Source organism: Penaeus chinensis, chromosome 16 (genome assembly GCF_019202785.1).
Source record: "Penaeus chinensis breed Huanghai No. 1 chromosome 16, ASM1920278v2, whole genome shotgun sequence".
NCBI classification, from domain to species: Eukaryota; Metazoa; Arthropoda; class Malacostraca; order Decapoda; family Penaeidae; genus Penaeus; species Penaeus chinensis.
This window is the reverse complement of record NC_061834.1, coordinates 35,253,636-35,272,974: the sequence shown is the minus strand read 5'-3', so window position 1 is coordinate 35,272,974 and position 19,339 is coordinate 35,253,636. Positions and strand designations below refer to the sequence as shown.

General features: G+C 34.8%; 1 protein-coding gene across 1 annotated transcript; it reads left to right on the top strand.

The window, feature by feature from the left end:
• The first annotated feature begins 620 nt into the window (after window positions 1–620).
• On the top strand, window positions 621–19,049 carry LOC125033365 (ras-related protein Rab-35-like). Its single transcript, XM_047624794.1, has 6 exons — window positions 621–977; window positions 8,401–8,575; window positions 15,030–15,154; window positions 15,922–16,046; window positions 17,340–17,478; window positions 18,048–19,049. Exons 1-5 carry the CDS (start codon window positions 926–928, stop codon window positions 17,466–17,468), a joined length of 606 nt encoding a protein of 201 aa, XP_047480750.1. The 5' UTR covers window positions 621–925; the 3' UTR covers window positions 17,469–17,478; window positions 18,048–19,049.
• The last annotated feature ends 290 nt before the right edge of the window (window positions 19,050–19,339 follow it).

Below are 19,339 nucleotides of genomic sequence, written 5' to 3'. Positions count from 1 at the left end.
TTATTATTTTGATTTTAATTTATTACCGTAATTATGATTATAGTCAACCCTTAGATTACCACGTTCTTCAAAATCTTGTTATAAGAACCGTTAATGAATCCCATGTGGACTTCAATGTAGACGAATTAATGGAATTTAGTGAGATTTTCAGGCATCATATTGGAGAAAAGACAAACCATTTACATTAAAAGACAGTTTTTAGAAAATAAGTCTTGTTTATAGGATCATGTGGTGATAAGGCAAGAAGTCATTTACCCAGGTTTTCTTGTAATGTAATATTACTTCTTATCCTTAGGGAATTAAGGTTTAAGTTTTGAATTTACAGTTGGAATTGTGATGTTTGATAAGTTATTCAAAGTCAAAATTTTAATTTTTTCCATTTTATTTTTTATTTTTTTTGCCTCCTACTGAGTGATCATTGGAATGGCGTTCGGAACCTTTGAGTTGTTAACGTATCTTTAACGTGTTTTGAACTTTATCAAATTAAGTGAAGTAGTGACATTATATAAAGTCCTTTATCGTAGAAGACCAATAGAAAATAAACGAGAAGAAAAATGATTTACATACACCGTATTGAAATTTAAGCGATTCCGACGCCGTGCGCGATCTCGGCAAGCGAATCGAACGCGGGGAGTTCCAGTTATCACTGCGCAACATCGAAAGTTATTTAAAAATTCCTCCATTAATAACTTACGGATTTTGGGACTTGTGTGGACGGGCGAGGAGAGCAGGGGGGAAGGAAAGCGTCCCCCGGAGCAGACAGAAGAGCCAGGACTCCCCCGGGGACGAGGAAATAAGGCAGGGACGAGGAGGCCAGACGAACCAAAGCCGTAACTTCCTTTAGTCTTTATGATTCATCGGAGGAGAAGATCATAACAACACGTATTTGGGCTTTTTATCAGTGGGGGGGATTCCAAAGCGCACCATGGCCAGAGAGTACGACCACCTCTTCAAACTGCTCATCATAGGAGACTCAGGTGAGGAGAGAAATGAGAAGGAGAGGGAGAAATATGGATGATGATGATGAGGAGGAGGAGGAAGAGGAGGAGGACGAGGGGACCCAGCTCCTCCCACCGTCTCCCTTCTCTCTGTCTCTCTCTCTTATCTCCCTTTTCACGCCCTTTTTTTGGCTCGGGTTTAGGGCAGGGTGGTTGAGAGAGGGAGAAAAAACGGAGAGGTAAAGCGGAAAGTAATTCCTGTAAGAAGGGCGAAAGTGTTTGGCGTTTGACAGACAATTTTTTTTTTTTTTTTTTAGAGTGAATGTCAAGTTTTTTTCCCATTTTTAGTTTTCTCAAGAGATTCAGTGTTGTGGTTGGTCAGTGTGGTTTATTGTGTGTTTGTTAAATCTCGGGAAATATCTCCCCCCATTCTTCAAACTGTCTTTGGATAAATGTAGGTTTTATTATGTTGCTCAAGTTCATGCTCAGAGCTTACTTTTGGTTGTGTGCAAGTTTATTTTCACAACTGATACAGTTGTACATGGTTGCTTTAGAGAATCAATTTTAAAATCTGAAGAAAGGGCCAAATTAGTGGTACTGTAACAATGACTATAGCAAAATCGCAGTTTAGATGATTCTAGGCCTTTGCCAAACCCTTAAAGCTCTCGCAGCCACCCGGTAGTACGTGCTGTCACCCTCAACCCTTCTTCCATCCTCTGCCTCTCCTCCAGCCACTAGATGCTGTAGGGAATTGTATACATTTTGTTGCATATTCTGTTTTAGGCTGTCCATTTCCTACAGTCTTAATTACCAGTAATGCCAAAGTCGGTCTTGTAAAAGCAGTATAAAATGACAGTCGGTAGTACGTGCCATTGCTATCATTGCTTCTCTGTCAAGTCTTTTGCTCCTCTTCAACAACTGATTGCAACCATATCGTTTTCTTAACAATATATTCTGGTAGGACACTGTCTCCTCAGTTGTAAGGTAGTTATGTGACGGCCATAACTCATTTGGTAATTATTACTGTAGAAATAAGAAGTTTTCATGTAACTGGCGATGCTTTTACTAAATCCATTAGAAATTTTCTGTGATCTGCCTTGGATCCAGTCCCAAACTCTGGGCATCAGGTGGTTAATGTTACAGTGAGTGACGCACAGAGATAGAGGGAAGTGGACACCATCATCTTAGAGAACACAAGAAATAGTCATAAACAACTTGGGTATAGCTGCTGTGGTCTCATGTTTACCACAAAATGGTGAAAATATCTGTTGTATATCTGTGCTCAGAGATGAAGGCCACAGCACTCACACAGCCAGAGCTTGTAATGTCACATTTTCTATATGTCTATTTTCCATAATTTCTCCTCACTGTAGCTTGTCTGTACCCTCCACACTGAAGGTATCTGTCACAAACATATTCTATAACAGAATTGTTGTAGCAGTTGTAGCATGAAGTGCTAATAAAGGGGGTGGGGTTACAGGTGGGTTGCCCTTGCTGTCTAAGGAATAAATACAAGGTAGGAAAGGTTAGGTTTGGATTTTTGGGTTTGCATGATACCCAAATCTGGTCTAGGGACTTCTCTGGAGGCTGCATCACACTAGTTAACAAATACCCACTGAGCTTACTTGAGTGACAACTTGTTAGGGTGTGTGGCTTGTAGTCCTGGCCCCTCCTAACACATGCATGGGGTGTCAAGACTGTTTGCCTCCCCTTTGCAATATTATTTTCTCTCTGTGGGTAAAAGTGTTTCTTTTTTGACATTTTTCACATCTATATTTGCCATTAGATGGTAATTCTTGACGATATGGTTGGACTCGCCAGAGAAGTCTCCAACTCCATGTCACAATTTATCAACAATTTAAGTTGCCGTGACTGGTGTAGGGGAGGGTGTAGGGGCTCCACCCCTACACCCTCTGAACTGTGCTTTCCTTGATATTTTTTCTTTATTTGTGGTGCTACCATTTAGGTCTACAGATTATATCTTGTACCAATAACTGCAACTTTTTGGCCTTTGTAAGAATATCATTGCTAGTTAGCCCCAGCTTAGTGCATCAGTACTTTAAAAGATTAACCCCATTTGCTATGCTGCATCTAGGTAGTCTGCAACACTATGCAATAACAAATGCAATATGCAGCATATTGTTGTTTGTGTCAGTTTAATTATATTTTGTATCATTAATTTTGCTGTAACACATCTTGGGGTCTTGTGGTCACATTGGGCAGGAATAGGATCTATGAAACTAGGGCTCTTTCAACCATGGCTCATGGGTGATATATTCCACACTCATTTACAGGTGGAAATGATATAAAAATCTCTTTCTAAATGCCCATTGAGTCTAATCACTCTTCAAGAGCTTTATGTACCCCTAACCCTCAGCCGAATTTTTACATGAGGGCATATTCCTGTCATCCTGCCCTCAGCCAAATTTTTACATGACATAATGGTCATGTCCACTGTATCCTATGAGTTGAGTTAGATTAGATAGTAGGATAAGGTTAATTAAAGATTGCAGTGCCACACTTTCCCAGACAAATAGCAACAAATGTATGGGGTGTTTTGTGCCAATTTAGAGCTTGAATTGGTTTCATTTTTGATATTGGAGAGGTCTACAAGTTTTTATCGTTCTAGAAAGCAAGTGGTGGAAGTAGCCAGTGGGCTTGGAGGTTGCATGTCTAGTTGAGTAGCTATTTTAGGAAGCTTTTTCCTACTTTTACCTTGAAAACCAAAGCCAATCAAGTGAACAAATGTTTAGCGCACATAATTCAGAGTAGCCTCAACTGTGCATGAGCTGACCTACGTGAGGGGTGGCTTAAACCTGACTTGATCGGCCATCATCCTGGAGTGGGTGTGTTGATTTCAAAGAAGTTGTAGTAATTCTTAAACTTAGGGCTACATCTGGCTAAGATTGTGTTCTGCATTTGCTGTGGACTCAATACCTTTAGCACTCCAGGCAAAGGCCAACAAATCTCTACTACATATATTTAAATAAATGGAGTTTGGACTGTGTCCTTGTGTGACTGCAAACCACCAGGATGGTCTGCAAGCTCTGTCTTGCCAAAATACACATGGTAGGGGAAAGTTGCTAGGACTACCGGGTAACTTATCACCTTGATCACCAATTCCTTGAATAGAAAAATGAAAAAAACATATATCATCTACTTTATTATCTATTCCATGACCACCACCACCACCCATTATTTTGCAAAGTGTAGTTTGTGTTTTCTTTTTCTTTTTCTTTTTCTCATTTAATTGTTAATATGGATTTTTAGAGCCTTACTTTTTAATGGGATATATATATATATATATATATATATATATATATATATATATATATAATTTTTTTTTTCTCTCTCTTCTTTTTTTCAGATTTCCCTTTTAATTTCATATTATTGATGACCAACTTTATTTTGAATATATTGGATCTTGTCTTCAAGATCGAAAAGCTTTTGTTATTTTTTACATATATTTTTAGCAGACTTCAAAGACGCTCAGGTGTTGAGCTTCAGCCTTTACAGCTTATAGGGCTTTCCACCACGGCTGAGCTCACCAGAAGGAATTATAAAGAAAAATTGGTAGATATATATATGACTTCAAGATGTTTTTCCTTTCCTAGTAGGATGTTTGGCTCCAGTAGTTGGCCTATGAATGAGCTTTCAGTTTAGCCAAAAAGCTGTATGTTATTTTCTAATTGAAGCTGTTAAACACGGAGAAAATTTGGTCCCTGAAGTTATTTCCAGGGACATATGGTAATTTTTCCTTTACTGCAATGTCGTCTTTGTAAGAGTTGGTATAGATTTAGCTTGCACATAAATCACCACAGAAGAGAAGTATCATATTAGTGCTGGCTTCCTTAGAGTGGTAAAACTGAGCTACCATTGGTAATAAGGATGTAGTTAGTATGTTGATACATTTTTCATTAATATTTGAGGAGGAATTGTGAGCCTTCCTTTGACCCAAATCTGAGAGAGTGGAATAAATATACGTATCTTGCACCTTGGATTTTTCACTCAAGAACGTCTTGCATAGGAAGCACTGTGCAGGAGGGTGGGGGGAAGAGGAGAACTTTACAGAGCACTTGACAATTTAGGATTACCAATTGGGTTAAGATGTCCAATAGATATGCAAAAAAATGTGAGTCATTTTCTGCCATAGACGACTGCTACCCCCCTAAGGAATTGGTTATTGTCATCTTTAGCTAGCATATAAGGGAAAGGTCTTCAATTCATATAGCATAATGTGATTTTTGTTTTCTGAACAAACTGCTGATGTAGTGGTTGGTGCCTAAGTATTTTGACCCCAATATATATACCCTCTGCTCAGTAGGTATGCTTTTGTAAATAGCTCCTGAGATAATGAAGTTGGATTGGACACCCTTGCATATATTAGAATTCACTCATCCCCTTACTCACAGAAGCATGTTTAAAAAAAAAAGTTCTACAAAGTTATAACTTTAGTGGCCATGTGAAAAATTTAATAAATTATTTACAAGTTAAGATTATGTCTTCAGTTTGCTTGAAAATTACAACTGGCAGTCATAGATATTCGAAGATGTGTAAAGAGTCAGTATTTTAAATGCATGCAAATGCATTATGTTAAGAACTATAGTAATGGTATGCATTACAAAATAAGCTTCTTGTGGCAAAAAAATATATATATATTGTCCCATGGTATAAATCTTTCTGTGGCAGAGATTTTCTTCTTCTTCTTCTATCTTTGTTTGTTTGTTTCTTTATTTATTTATGTGGCACACCATAAGGTTTGTCAGTATGTTATTTGAAGAAAGAATGAATTTCTGATCTAAAATTAGATTGAAATACAAACCCATATACCTGGTCCCTACACTCATGACATGGCAGTTTGAGGACAACTAGTTCATCTTCAAAGCAAGGCCAATTTCTTGGGAACCTTGATAGGGGGTGGATGAAAGAGTGGTCAGTAGCGATTAATTTAAGTGATATTAAAGTACCCATATATATATATATATATATATATATATATATATATATATATATATATATATATATATATATATTTACTTATATTTACATATATTTACATATACATATTTATTTACACAAACATATATATAAGTAAGTATATATATGTATGAATGTGTTTGTGTATATATGTATATATAAACATATAGATACACATACATAAATATATATGTATATATAACCATATGTTATACTGATCATTTTAATGGGAATAAACTGGATCCAGTCCCCCTGATAAATCCAGGGGGTAATCCCTCCCTGATGTGTTCTTTCTCTTTCCTTGTAAATCCAGAGCAGATAATGGAGCATAAGGGAAGGGGCAGAGGATGTAGTGGTCTGTAGGTGGCAAAGGCCCTGTGGGCTATTTCTTAGTGCCTAGGTTGGAATGAAATGCTCTTTATATCCCATTCACACCAAATTAGATGCAAGAAAATAGCTGGCCAATTTTTAAAAAGTGAATGCTCAGTTAAGACTTCTTGGCTTGACTGTATAATTTTGCAATAGAGCCTGTTTTCTCTAAGGGTTGCTGTTCACAAGTGAGTCAGGTGGAGTCACTAATTTCATGTCTGAATATGTGAGGACATTAGGGCTTTCTACTCTGTAAAGAATAAAAGTTAGAGCTTTGCCACTGTATTTTTGATAAATCATGGTGTCAATGGCAATTTTTATTAGGTAAGATTAATTGAAGATCAGTTAGCATTTTATTGGTATAAAGGAGAGGTTTACAGTTTGGGATCTAAAACATTTTTGCATTTCTGTATACCTTTATATATAATATGTTCTACATCAGTGGGCCTTTATAAAACGAGTGTATTCTTTAGAATGAAATAAACAAAAGTAGTGAAATAATTTGGTTGCCATAAAGAACAAAGCAGTATTAGAATCACGGAAGTAAGGCTCAGTGTCATAGTATACATGTCTGTATTTATGCCTGTACTGTAAACTGATATGGGCTTAGACGGGTAATTTTAGGCATTTTAGGATGGAGTGTAAGCAGGGAAAAATGGCTGTGTGGATAATAGGATTGGAGGCAGTTGGAATATATTAGTATATTGTGTGTAGCTTCAGTGAAATTGACATGTTATATGTGTATGATATAATTATTTTAATTTTTATTATTTATTTATTCAATTATTTATTTGTTATTTCCCAACTTGCAGGACAAGGACAAAATACTTCAAGAAAAAAAGTTTGAAATTTGTCCTGGCCAAATAATGTCTGAATTATTCCTTGCTCAAGAAACATTTGAGCCATTTCTTTCTCAAATGATATTAGCTCACCAAAATTTGTGATACCAGTTTGATAAAACTTCCTATTAGTTATTTAGTTCTGATTACAAAAAAAAAAAAAAAAAAAGTATTTAATTTCAGAGATTGATTTTCAGTAATCATTATTTGTGATTTTCTCTCTCAGCCGATGTTATAGTTTGATTATGACAAAGTTAACCTAAAAGTTTCAAGGTTTAAGTCCCAATGAAATTGATATGTATGTAGTGGATGGGAGGATTTGAAGTGAAGCATACTATTATCAGTACAACAAAACTCTGTATATTGGGAAAGCTAGGTTTGGAGGAGCCTTCAGTGAGCGCTAACAAGTATATGAGGCTTAGCTTGGTCTTTGTGAGCCTGCCTAAATCCAGCCTCCTGCAAGGTCACATGTATGCAGTTACATGTACTGTTCACTTGATTGATTGATATTTATCTTCTTTTTTGTTTATTTATTTATTTTATGTTTTGTGTGTGTGTGTGTGTGTGTGTGTGTGTGTGTGTGTGTGTGTGTGTGTGTGTGTGTATGTATGTTTTGGAGCCAACTATGTATAAACACAAAAAACTATAATCACAATAGACATGACATGCACATCAAGCCATCCCAGCTAGTCTATCTCCCATCCGCAAAAATGGTGTAATTTTTTAAGTTTCATGAAGGAAAGTTTTGGTTACAGGCTTCATGAAGTCAGTTTTATATACCAGAACATTATCATATATCAAATACATAGTGTGCTTTAGAGCACAAACTAGAGAACATTAGCGCAGTTATCCCTTGCATATGAATATGGGATAGATTACTATGAATATGTAAATATAGTATATGGGGGAAATCTATCAGTCTTGTCGTGTCTACTTATTGACTCCTTAGTGGTTGAACACTTTTAGAGCCGTCTGTGTACAGATGAATTCACAAAACATGTACCATGTACTTATGTACAAAGGGTTAAGAGGGGAACTTGGGATCGGCTTTAGAAGATGGAGTGCCTCTATAAAGTCTTCAACACTACAGATGCTTTTTCTAAATTTGAATTTGTGTGGTGGTCACTTTACAGGCAGATATTGAAGCAAGTGACCATGTGAATTTCATTTGTTGATTAGACTTGTCATAAGGAACCAATATTCCTTATTTCAACATAGTATACTTCCCATATATATATATACATATGACATATAGTATGTTCTTTCTACTTTTCCAGGGGTAGGGAAGAGCTCTCTACTGCTCCGGTTTGCAGACAACACATTCACAGGCAACTACATCACAACAATTGGTGTTGACTTCAAGATCCGCACGCTAGAAGTGGCCGGGGAGAGAGTCAAATTGCAGATATGGGACACAGCCGGACAAGAGCGGTTCAGAACAATCACATCAACGTAAGTCTATTGGGCTCCTGTGGATTTTATAAGTATATGAATTTATGATATGTAATTTTATTTTTGGGTTAAATAGATGTTTAGATTATTTTTCTCATTTGTCCTCATATTCTGATCTTGAATCTTTCATAAGTACGAATAGAATATATTAAGTATTCTTAACCCAATGCCATCAGGGATGGCATGTATGGACATACCCTGCCCACAGTGAGTTTAGTTTGTTAATTCTGTTGATACATAGATGGCTCTGCAAGTGCTTACTAACCAATGAGTCAATCACAAGACCAATCTATACCACCTGCTTACCCTTTTCCATGATTTGCAGAATATTATTATTTTATTTTATAATGGTATTAGATTTGTTAATTACTATGGTGTCTATGATGATAGTAACAGCATTAATATTAACCCATTGGATCTGGGTGGTTCACTGGCCACACGGGGACCAAAATATGGACATTAGGCTTACTTAAGTGGCCAGTCTAACAGGTGTGTTGTATTTAGCCCCCAGCACACATGAACACTCATGTGTTTTCAAGGCTCCTTGCCTCCCCTTTGCAATGCACCCCCCCCCTCCATATCATCTCTCTAACTTAGTGCACTAATAACAACAATAAATAACATCTTGTTATTTGTGTAATTACTTTATTTTTTCATAATATTCAATTTTCTATAATATAACCTGTGCCACCAATCACAGCTGGCTGGAATAGGATCCTAAGCATGGAAATAGTGTCTTCCATGGAGCCCTCTTCCAGTCATGGTTCACGGATAATACAGTCCACACTCATTAAGTGACTGGAAAAATACAAGAGCCCCTTCCCTAAATGCCCAATGAGTCTGATCACCCTCCAAGAGCTTTGTGCACTTGTGGCAAAACATTCCTGTCATGCCAGCCTTTTGCCATAATTCTCATGACAGCATGTTCCTCTTGCCAATTCCTCAGCCAAATTTTTCCATGACGGCATGTTCATTTCACCCTCCCTTAAGCCAAACTTCTTCATGACATGACGGTCAGGTCACCAGATCCAACGGATTAATAAGATAGAAAAAAAACCCACATAATTGCCTCAGTGTTGTCTGAGCACTTGTGGAGCCATCTTTGTGTACTTATAGTTCACAAAACAGTACTTTGATAAAAATGCATTTTCCTGTCAACATGTTACTTCGTGATTTTGAATGTAATGTATTGATAATTTTTCAAATATCACACACACACACACACACACACACACACACACACACACACACACACACACACACACACACACACACACACACACACACACACACACACACACACACACAACATATTTTTTTTTTTTAACAGATATATATATATATATATATATATATTTATATATATATATATATATATATATATATATATATACACACATACACATACACATACACATACACATACACATACACATACACATACACATACACATACACATACACATACACATACACATACACATACACATACACATATACATATACATATACATATACATATACATATACATATACATATATATATATATATATATATATATATATATATATATATATATATATATATATATATATATACATATATATATATACATATATATATACATACATACATTTATTTGTTTATTTATTTATTTATAAACATATATGTCTATATCTATCTAGCTATATATCTATATACACAAACACACATTTATACATGGATCTATACTTTTTTCTCTCATTTTTGTATAATTTTATTAGAGATGAGAGAATGATTTAAGCATATAATATAGGGTAAATGCTAAACAATAGTCAAACTTTCATAATTAGGAAGCGACATAGTAAGAAGATATCAAAAATAGAAACCACATTTTGTGAAAGAAGGATATTAGAATCATTTTCTTAAATATTTTTGATTTTGACTCATTAACCCAGTGTGTGCAGGTGGCAAGACAACAATGCCATGCCCACTGTAATAATAAGTTTATCTATTGTCTTTACATATAGATGGCTCTGCAAGTGCTTAGTTACCAAGGAGTCAGCAATTAGTCTTAACTGTCTCACCTGTTTACCCTTTTCCTTTATTTGAAAGTTTCAATTCTGTTATTTTATTGTCTTTGATGTTATTAATATTTTAGTAACAATTTTGCAATAAGAATGATAACAATGTCAATATTAGTAGCATTGGAAAGCAAAGTGCATTTTCCCGCCATTTCAAGGAATGGGGAAATCAGGATCGGTCACGAGGGCCAACTGATAGACTCCTTGCTGCTGAGTACATGTGGAGCCATCTGTATGTAACAAAACTCACTTAAATCTAAAAGGGACAGTGAATAAGCCCGCCGACATTGGGTTGAAAGGAGAACCTTTCTTTTTTTTATTCCTTTGTAGAAAGGCTGTTTAACTATTCATTATTATTGGTAAATGGTTGTAAGAATGTTATGTTTTTACATTTTTCTTATTCATTTCATGTGTCTAATTAATCGGTGAAAATTTGACTTTCAAATGGTGGCATTTTATTGTCACCTTGTTGTCATCTTGTTTTTGCATTCTTTATGAACCAAATAACTTTCACACCTGAGATATTTTCATTTTCATTATATGAATATTAAGTATGTCATTATCTGTAGTATTCTTAAGGAAAATTATTTTCCATCTGTAGATAACACTATTAGTTTCCCATACAAACTGTTTATAAAGGATTAAAAATTGATAAATAGCTATTTATTCAGAAAAGGTCTGCATTTTTAATACTGTTTTTATATTGATAACTGTTTGTAATGTATGCTGCACTGAAATAGTACATTTGGGCCACAGAAACCATCAATAGTAAAGTTACTTAATTGAAGTGGGCACTGTTGCAACCATTGCACATTTTGACAGCCTTTAAAGACATACAAACCTCTACCATACATGTAATGCCAGGGCAGAGCTTTAAGATTTTGGTAGAAGTTTGATGACCTCTGCCAAAGTGCCAAAGAGACGAAGGCCACAATAACACTTGAAGCCGTGTCACTGTCACAGCAGCTGTTGGTCAACATTCTGCAAAAGGAACCTAGTTCTATAACCCCCACATTAGGGAGGATTATAGGTAGTGTTCCCCAAGGGTTGCCTAATAATCATGATTTGATTTAAGCATTCTTTAAGGCATGCTTTGCCCAGGCCTTGCATAAATGTATAATTTGTCCAGAAAAGGAAGAGTACCCCTACCCTTCCCCTTTCCTAACTATGTACCGAATGTTTCAAATATGCCGCCATCCAGAGCAAGAAGGGCCTGAATTCTCCCATCTCAGTCTGGCTGCTGTGTAGAAAATGCAACAGTGCATAGAATGTGTTACAGACCTTTGCTGATTAAATGCTGATAAGTATTATCAAATCAATAACTGAAATATATAAAGTGAACTTGCTGCTGTAAATAGTAAACAGATTCCTGTGGTATAAGAGAAAAAAGCTTCCATTTCATTTTTTTTTAAACAGAGTCTTAAAGGGTTGCCAAGGTATAGTAGTGGCTAGGGATCATTAAGGTTTCTGAGTGATAACCTCTGTTATGAGGGTATGTGGTACCTAGAGGTGGGTGTTATAGTAAAAAAAAAAAAATTGCATTTTTCAAAACTGGGCTCAAAATGTTTGTATACCATCTTGAAATACTCCCCATGCAAAATTTTCACAATTGAGCACTATTTGATTGTATGGCGTGGGTTCAAATGGACAAAGGACCTAACCTACTGGAGGGGGTGTGGCAGGTAGGAACCCACTATGTGCATAGAATAAAGGCGAAATTCCATGGAAATCACGTTTTACCAGAGTCTAGTTGATTGTAGGGATGTCTAAGAGTGTGGTGGGCCATTGGCAACTCATACATAAGCTCAGTAGCTACTTGGGAAGCTAGTTACACGAAAGGAGTGAATGGTTACCTCAGAGCTCCTTTAGTTATTCCTCTAAACAAAATACTTATAACTTGAAATTTTTAGAATATTTGACCTATTTAGTATAAAGACTTAAAATACATGTATGAAAATTTTGCAAATTGGTTAGAAAATTAGGCAGTATCTTTGTACTATATATATTTTGTTTTTAAAACTCAGAAATTCAGATGTAGATGAAAGTACCTGGGGATGTTGCTTTTTACAAGCAGCTAAGGACCTACACCTAGATATTGTGGAATGAGTAAAGGAATTTACAGTAATAAGAGTTAATGTGACAAAATACCAGATTTTACATAGTGCAAGCACATGATTAAGAGAAATGCTAACATGCCTTTGTATATATGACAGTTTTAAAATACTTTTCATAGGTGACTATTCACAGCCAAAAAATAGGAGTGATTACTTTAGTATATATGGTGCTGTGTAATTTAATGTGTCACAACACATACATTCATGTGTACATGTATGTATACACATAATTTTACATACAACATTCTAGCTTGTAAAAAGTGTAAGCAACACAGATACCTATTTACATATAAGGTTTCAGCACAGTATTGCAAATAGTTTAGTTAGAAGACTCCAGGTGTTGCATACCCCTTCAAGGAAGGCAATGTCCTAGCCCTTGTGAGTGAATGAGTGTGATGTAAAATTTATAGTATGAAAAGGCAGAAATTATTGTTTGGAGTTCTTTTAAAGAGGTTGCATCCTAAATGGAACTGCAAGTTTTGGGCATTTTTGTAAGCCTGTATGTGCACATTAAATACTCATATAAAGAAATACCAGAAATGTCATATTAGGTCAAGGAAGTGTATCTTCATTTACAGTATAATTGATTGAAAGTATGATAGAAATGAATAAACAGTAAGGATTACATACTACTGTGCTGAATTTGGATTAACTTTTAGGAAGAGGGCCAAAATAGGTCATCTGTCATTTGCAAAGGTTCCATATGTGAAGTATGTAAAAATTATAAATGATTAATCAAACACTGAGCCAGGTATTTGGTCTTTTCCTAGAGCAGAGTGAGCAGCCTCTAGACTACTAGCCAAACAGATACAGGTTGGGTTGAAAAGAAAAGAAAAAGAAAAAAAAATGCTTGTTTATGTCCTTCCTTTAAAATGTGCTATTTTCCTTGTGACAGAAGTAACGTACTTACAGGCAATGAACAAAAGCAGAGTTCGGTGCTGAGTTATTGATATTAATAATTAACTTGACCAATAGCTCTTAGTTGTTTTTAAAAAGCAGATCATTAGGCTTTATGTGCTTGTAATTTAAGCTTTCTATAATTATTGATTCCCATAGTGTTTTGAAATAAGTTATTTTCTGTACATAGTGAGTTTTGATAAGATATTGTAAGAGTAGAGTATGCATGACAGTTTGCCTTTTTTCTATCCAAAAAGTGCAATGTTATTAACATGTTGGATCTGGGTGAGGTGACAAGAACTTCTTATTATGAGGAAAAAAAAAGAAGAATTGGGGGTTACGGGAAATTGTTGTCAAGTGTCAGGCTTGTCATGACAGATTTAGTAGGCCTTTAGAAAGGGGCTTGTTTAAAATCTTCTGCAGGATTTCCACTGGCCCATGAGGGTAAAGTTTGCCATCCATCAACCATGCATGGGAGAGGGCTGTTTCCAGGGAGGGTAATATGTTTATGTACAGGAAGCCATTCCTGTCCACTGTTACTGGCATTGTCAGGTGTTACTGAAAATTGAATAATGAGATATAAAAAAAAAAAAAAAAAACACACAAGTAACAGTGTTATTTACTATTACTGCTATTGCAGAGGGTGTACATTATGTAGAGAGTCTGCTCAGCAAGAGTCATTATAATAGAGCATAACAAATGACAGATATAGACCTCAGAAAATGGGAAATAACAAAATTGCATCTGCAGAAAAGGGCAAATGGCATTGAAGTGAGGCAAGGAGTCCTGCTACCATTCATGAGTGTCCATGTGGGATGGGTCTACAAGTCACACCTGGGAATGTTGCTTGTCAAGGATGCCTAGTGGCTAGATTTAGGTTCACGTCACCCAGATCCAACAGGTTAATTAGTGTTTGTATATTTCCAGTGCTCACAGGAATTGCCACCTTAATTATCTGTGTTTTATGAAGCTAATTTTATTATTAAGAGTACTAAACTGCTCAGGTTCAAAAGCTACTCATCGGCTAGGCTGTGTAGTTAAGCCTGATTAGGGTTTTCAAGACAAAATAAAACTTTTTATGCTAAAATGCTTTTCTAGTTTTAATTTGGTGTGATTTTGCTATGAATAAAAGAATTAAAAGATTTCAGTTATAGTAACATAATTAACTTTTTTTGAGTGTTAAATACTTCTAAAAAACTTTAATGGATAAAGGAACACCAGAAAAAAAGGAGAAAAAAAGCAGTGTGTAATATATATTTGTCTATTGAAATTCTGAAGTTTGTTCTACATAAATATGATGGTCGATATATAAATTATTCTGAAATAATGTGTAATTTCTATTTTATTGTGTATTGTAAGTTTTTTATGCTTTATTTTAGGTACTACCGTGGCACACATGGTGTTATAGTTGTCTACGATGTAACCAATGGGGAAAGTTTTGCAAATGTTAAACGCTGGCTTCATGAAATAGAACAGAATTGTGAAGTAGTCAACAGAATATTAGGTAAGATAAATTTTTTGATTGGTTGATTTATGATATAATTTATTGATAGACATTGGTCATTACCTTCTGTATAGTTCTATGAGCACAAATACAGTAGTTTTATATTGAGATTTACTAGAAAGAGTATCTGAAATTTATATAATATTTTGTGAGTGAGTGTGTGAGTGAGTGTGTGAGTGAGTGTGTGAGTTGAGTGTGTGAGTTGAGTGTGTGAGTTGAGTGTGTGTGTGAGTGTGTGTGTGAGTGTGTGTGTGAGTGTGTGTGTGTGTGAGTGTGTGTGTGAGAGAGTGAGAGAGTGAGAGAGTGAGAGAGTGAGAGAGAGAGAGTAAGTGAGTCAGTGAGTCAGTGAGTCAGTGAGTCAGTGAGTCAGTGAGAGAGAGAGAGAGAGAGAGAGAGAGAGAGAGAGAGAGAGAGAGAGAGAGAGAGAGAGAGAGATAGATAGATTACTCATGTATGAGTTATATATATATATATATATATATATATATATATATATATATATATATACATACACTTGAGATAATTTTGTGTCAATTACTAAAATAGATGGCCAATTTTGTATTCACATCATAAACTGTGAGATGTAATCCTGGCTTGACCACCCTCTGCATGTCCTCACCTGGGTGGTTTTGCACCATGCTCAGTTTTTCACTTGTTTAGATACTTCTCTCAACTCTACTTCCACAGACCTGAATATGGAATCTGCATACTTTATATACATATAAAGTTTTCTTATCACCCTTTTTTTTTTTTCAAATTATTTTCAGTTGGGAATAAAAATGACTGTCCAGACAGGAAGGTAGTACTCTATGAAGATGCAAAGCGGTTTGCAGATCAGATGAATATTAATCTCTTTGAAACTAGTGCAAAGGATAATATTAATGTTGAAGAGGTATGTTCCACTTGTAGTTTTGTTTTTTTAAATGTTAAGTACAAGGTAAGAATGGTGGTTATAAAAGATTGAACCATAACCCTTAACAACCAAACATAATCCAACTTTTTGACCCCCAGCCACCAAAAAGGCCTGACTTTATTTTTCAAGCTTAATGCTTGATTTTGAACATCAGAAAATGTATTATATCTTTCATTATTCAGGTGCACTTCGCCTTCAGAAGAGTGTCTTTTGATAAAGTTATCACAATTAGCCCTTGCATATAAATGAAAAATGGAGTTGATTACCATAAACTTGCAAATAAAGGACATGTAAAGCAGCAAAAATATATTTTCTTTATGTCAAGCACTAAACTGTATATAGATATATTCACATGTATGTATATGTATCATTAGTAAAAATAATTGTACTATGGCTTATGTTATGTAGCTATATGGATGTGAAGAGGGGGAGAATTTGGTTGCTTGGTATATGCCATATAGTAGCAGAAGTACTACTTACTACATTCCATTCAACAATCACTTCATTCTAGTTGAATTCAATTGGTGCTCCATACAAGTATTGATGTCTCTGTCTTCACCAAAATATACCTAGATATAAGATTCAAGCCCTTTTGGGTTTAAGACAACTTTGGTCCCAATGGAGGATAGAAAAAATAGATTTTCATCATTACCCTTAAAATATTGATAGTGATTCTTGTGTTGACAAGATAGTTCATAGTAATAGTAATAGTAATTTTTTTGTTGCTTTACCAGCATTTTTTAAGAGAGTTCTGTATCTTCAATGGACCTCCTATATTAAGTAAACCCAAAAGACAATGGAAAATGATCTGGTAAATGTGGACAAATTGTTAAGATGGGTGCAAATAAGATTGTAGTGTCATTATATCATTGTATATATGTATAAGTATTTATAAGTACTTGATATTTATCAGTAGAATTTTATTTTGCTGGTTAAGGGTCTCTGTAGGTGATTCAGATTTCAAGTAAGAAGGTTGAAAACTTTTGTGAATTATATCTCAAGTTATAGATTTTTTGTTTGTCAGAGATGTAGAGGTGGTAGAGTTTTATGCTTTTAAAGAGGATACTTTTGAAAATATAAAGATTGTTCTGTTAATAAGAACTAGAACTAGCCCTCAAAATAAACTTGCTCTTTATGAATACAAGTTATGGATAAAATTCTACTACTCAAGTGCCCTTTTGGCTCATGGTAAATATAATAGTTATATTGAACTAATTGAAAGTTGTTTCCTAATTATATGTCCTGTTATTAATTGGTTTGTTACCCTTTCAGATGTTCACAGTTATGACCAAGATGGTTTTACAAACCAAGAAGGAGCAAAAAGATCGACAGAGCGCCACCAGTGATCCTGTACGCCTTCATAACCCAAAGAAAGGAAAAGGCAAACAGAAATGTTGCTAGCAGGCATTTGGTAATTATGTTTCTATTATCAGCTATTACAGATATAAATTTTATATGAGCAGCGAGGAAATAAAGAGCTAGATAGGGAAGACAAAGCCAGTGAAATGCATAGTTGGTGAGCACATTTCATGTCGATGTACTCTCCCCCCCCTTCCAAGTTCACCAGTGAGCACCACTAATTTTTGAAATCGGTTTTGACTCTTGAATTAAAAAAGTCATGCCCCTTTATGTCACTTGGTTATTTCATTAATATAGAAATACTTTTGTGATTGGTCTTGATGACAGTATACAGCAGTGAAGACAGGGGAAATGATAAGGTAAATGATGGAATCTTCACAATTTTAGTGATTAGCAGATCAGACTTTGAGTGATTCAGTTTTATTTTGAGTATTTTCCTTATTTGAGTTCAGTCTTTGTGTAGTGGGCCTTCATCATGATCAGTTTTTGGATTTTATATTTTTGTTTGTTTTAGGTACTGGAGCTGGTAGTTCCATTATATTGAATTCTTTGAATATATGAAATAAGTGAAAATCAGAAGATGAAGGAACTTGAATGTTTATATTTCATTTTATATTGCAGATCATCACATATCGGAACCAAGATTGTGCTGTGATGTGCAGCACTTACAGTGTGTGTTTGGACATTTGTTGGTTTTCTTTATGTATAAGTAGTGAATGAGAGGAGATTTTTGTAGATATAAGAGTATTACTATGTGTATGTATGCTGTGAGTGTGTATTGCCAGAGAAATATATGAAAGACTTATTATTACAAATGTTCCTTCTTTCTCCACATCTTTTAATTTATTTTCAAGTGATTTTTTTAAGAGGACGCCCATTGCAAGATCCTGTTTTTGTTTTATTAATCTTAATTTAATGGCATATAAATATCATCTGAATTTGTCCTTTGATACATGAGTGCTAATTTGATCATATATCATAGATGCAGTACTACAGTATATTTCAGTGTTTAAGAAAAACATTTATAAGGGAATGATTGATAGCTGCCAGTTAGGTACATGGATATTTTGCAATATAGGTCTGGGCTGTATAAAAACAAATAAGATTTTATTGGTAACTATAAAGATGATTAACTGTAACTGAAGTTCAACCCTTCAGTAAAGATTTATTAGTTTTACAGTACCAGAGATTTCTTTGATGTCAAAATTTCTGCCTAATGGTCATAGTGTACAAAACTTTTCTTCATGTTTTGGTCATGGCAAACATTTTCACGAAATAGAGGAACTGACGTGCAAGCCTTTCTTATTATAAGATATGGCAAACCTTGTAATATGCAGATTATGATATTATTATTTTTTTGGGGGGAACATATATATATATAATTGTTAAAAAAAAAAAAATAGAAACAAATGTGGTAACTGACAATATGTGCACAATGTATATTGAATATTTGAGATATTTTGACGGGAATATATCCATATTTTTTTGTAATATTAGGTAGAACAAACTTTGCATGGATTCTAAGGGTGTTAAATACTCTGCTAATAAGATGTGAAAAAAATACTTGTATAGCTAAGGCAGTGAAATGCCATATTTTGATAATAAATGATTGCCTATGCACAATGTTTACACTTTTATTATGGCTTTTGATGATGTCACACCTGTTCTTTGGATATGCTTCAGCATGAAGGTATGCATTCTTGTAATGACTATTTATTTTTATTGTCCTTACATTCTTGATTTTGTAGGGGGGAGGGATTTCTCATAGTTTCTATTACACAGTATTCCACATTCATGCATAATGGATACTTTCATATCTAAAGTATTTATATTACCTGTTTACTGTATACATCTTTGCACTTGCTTTCGGAAGAAAAATTATTTTTTATTATATGTGAAGTACATTACTTTTA

Coding starts and splice junctions, on each gene's coding strand:
- LOC125033365 (XM_047624794.1), top strand. CDS start 926: ATGGCCAGAGAGTACGACCACCTCTTCAAACTGCTCATCATAGGAGAC. Junction 15,155..15,921: donor AGTAGTCAACAGAATATTAG/GTAAGATAAATT, acceptor AATTATTTTCAG/TTGGGAATAAAAATGACTGT. Junction 16,047..17,339: donor ATAATATTAATGTTGAAGAG/GTATGTTCCACT, acceptor TTACCCTTTCAG/ATGTTCACAGTTATGACCAA.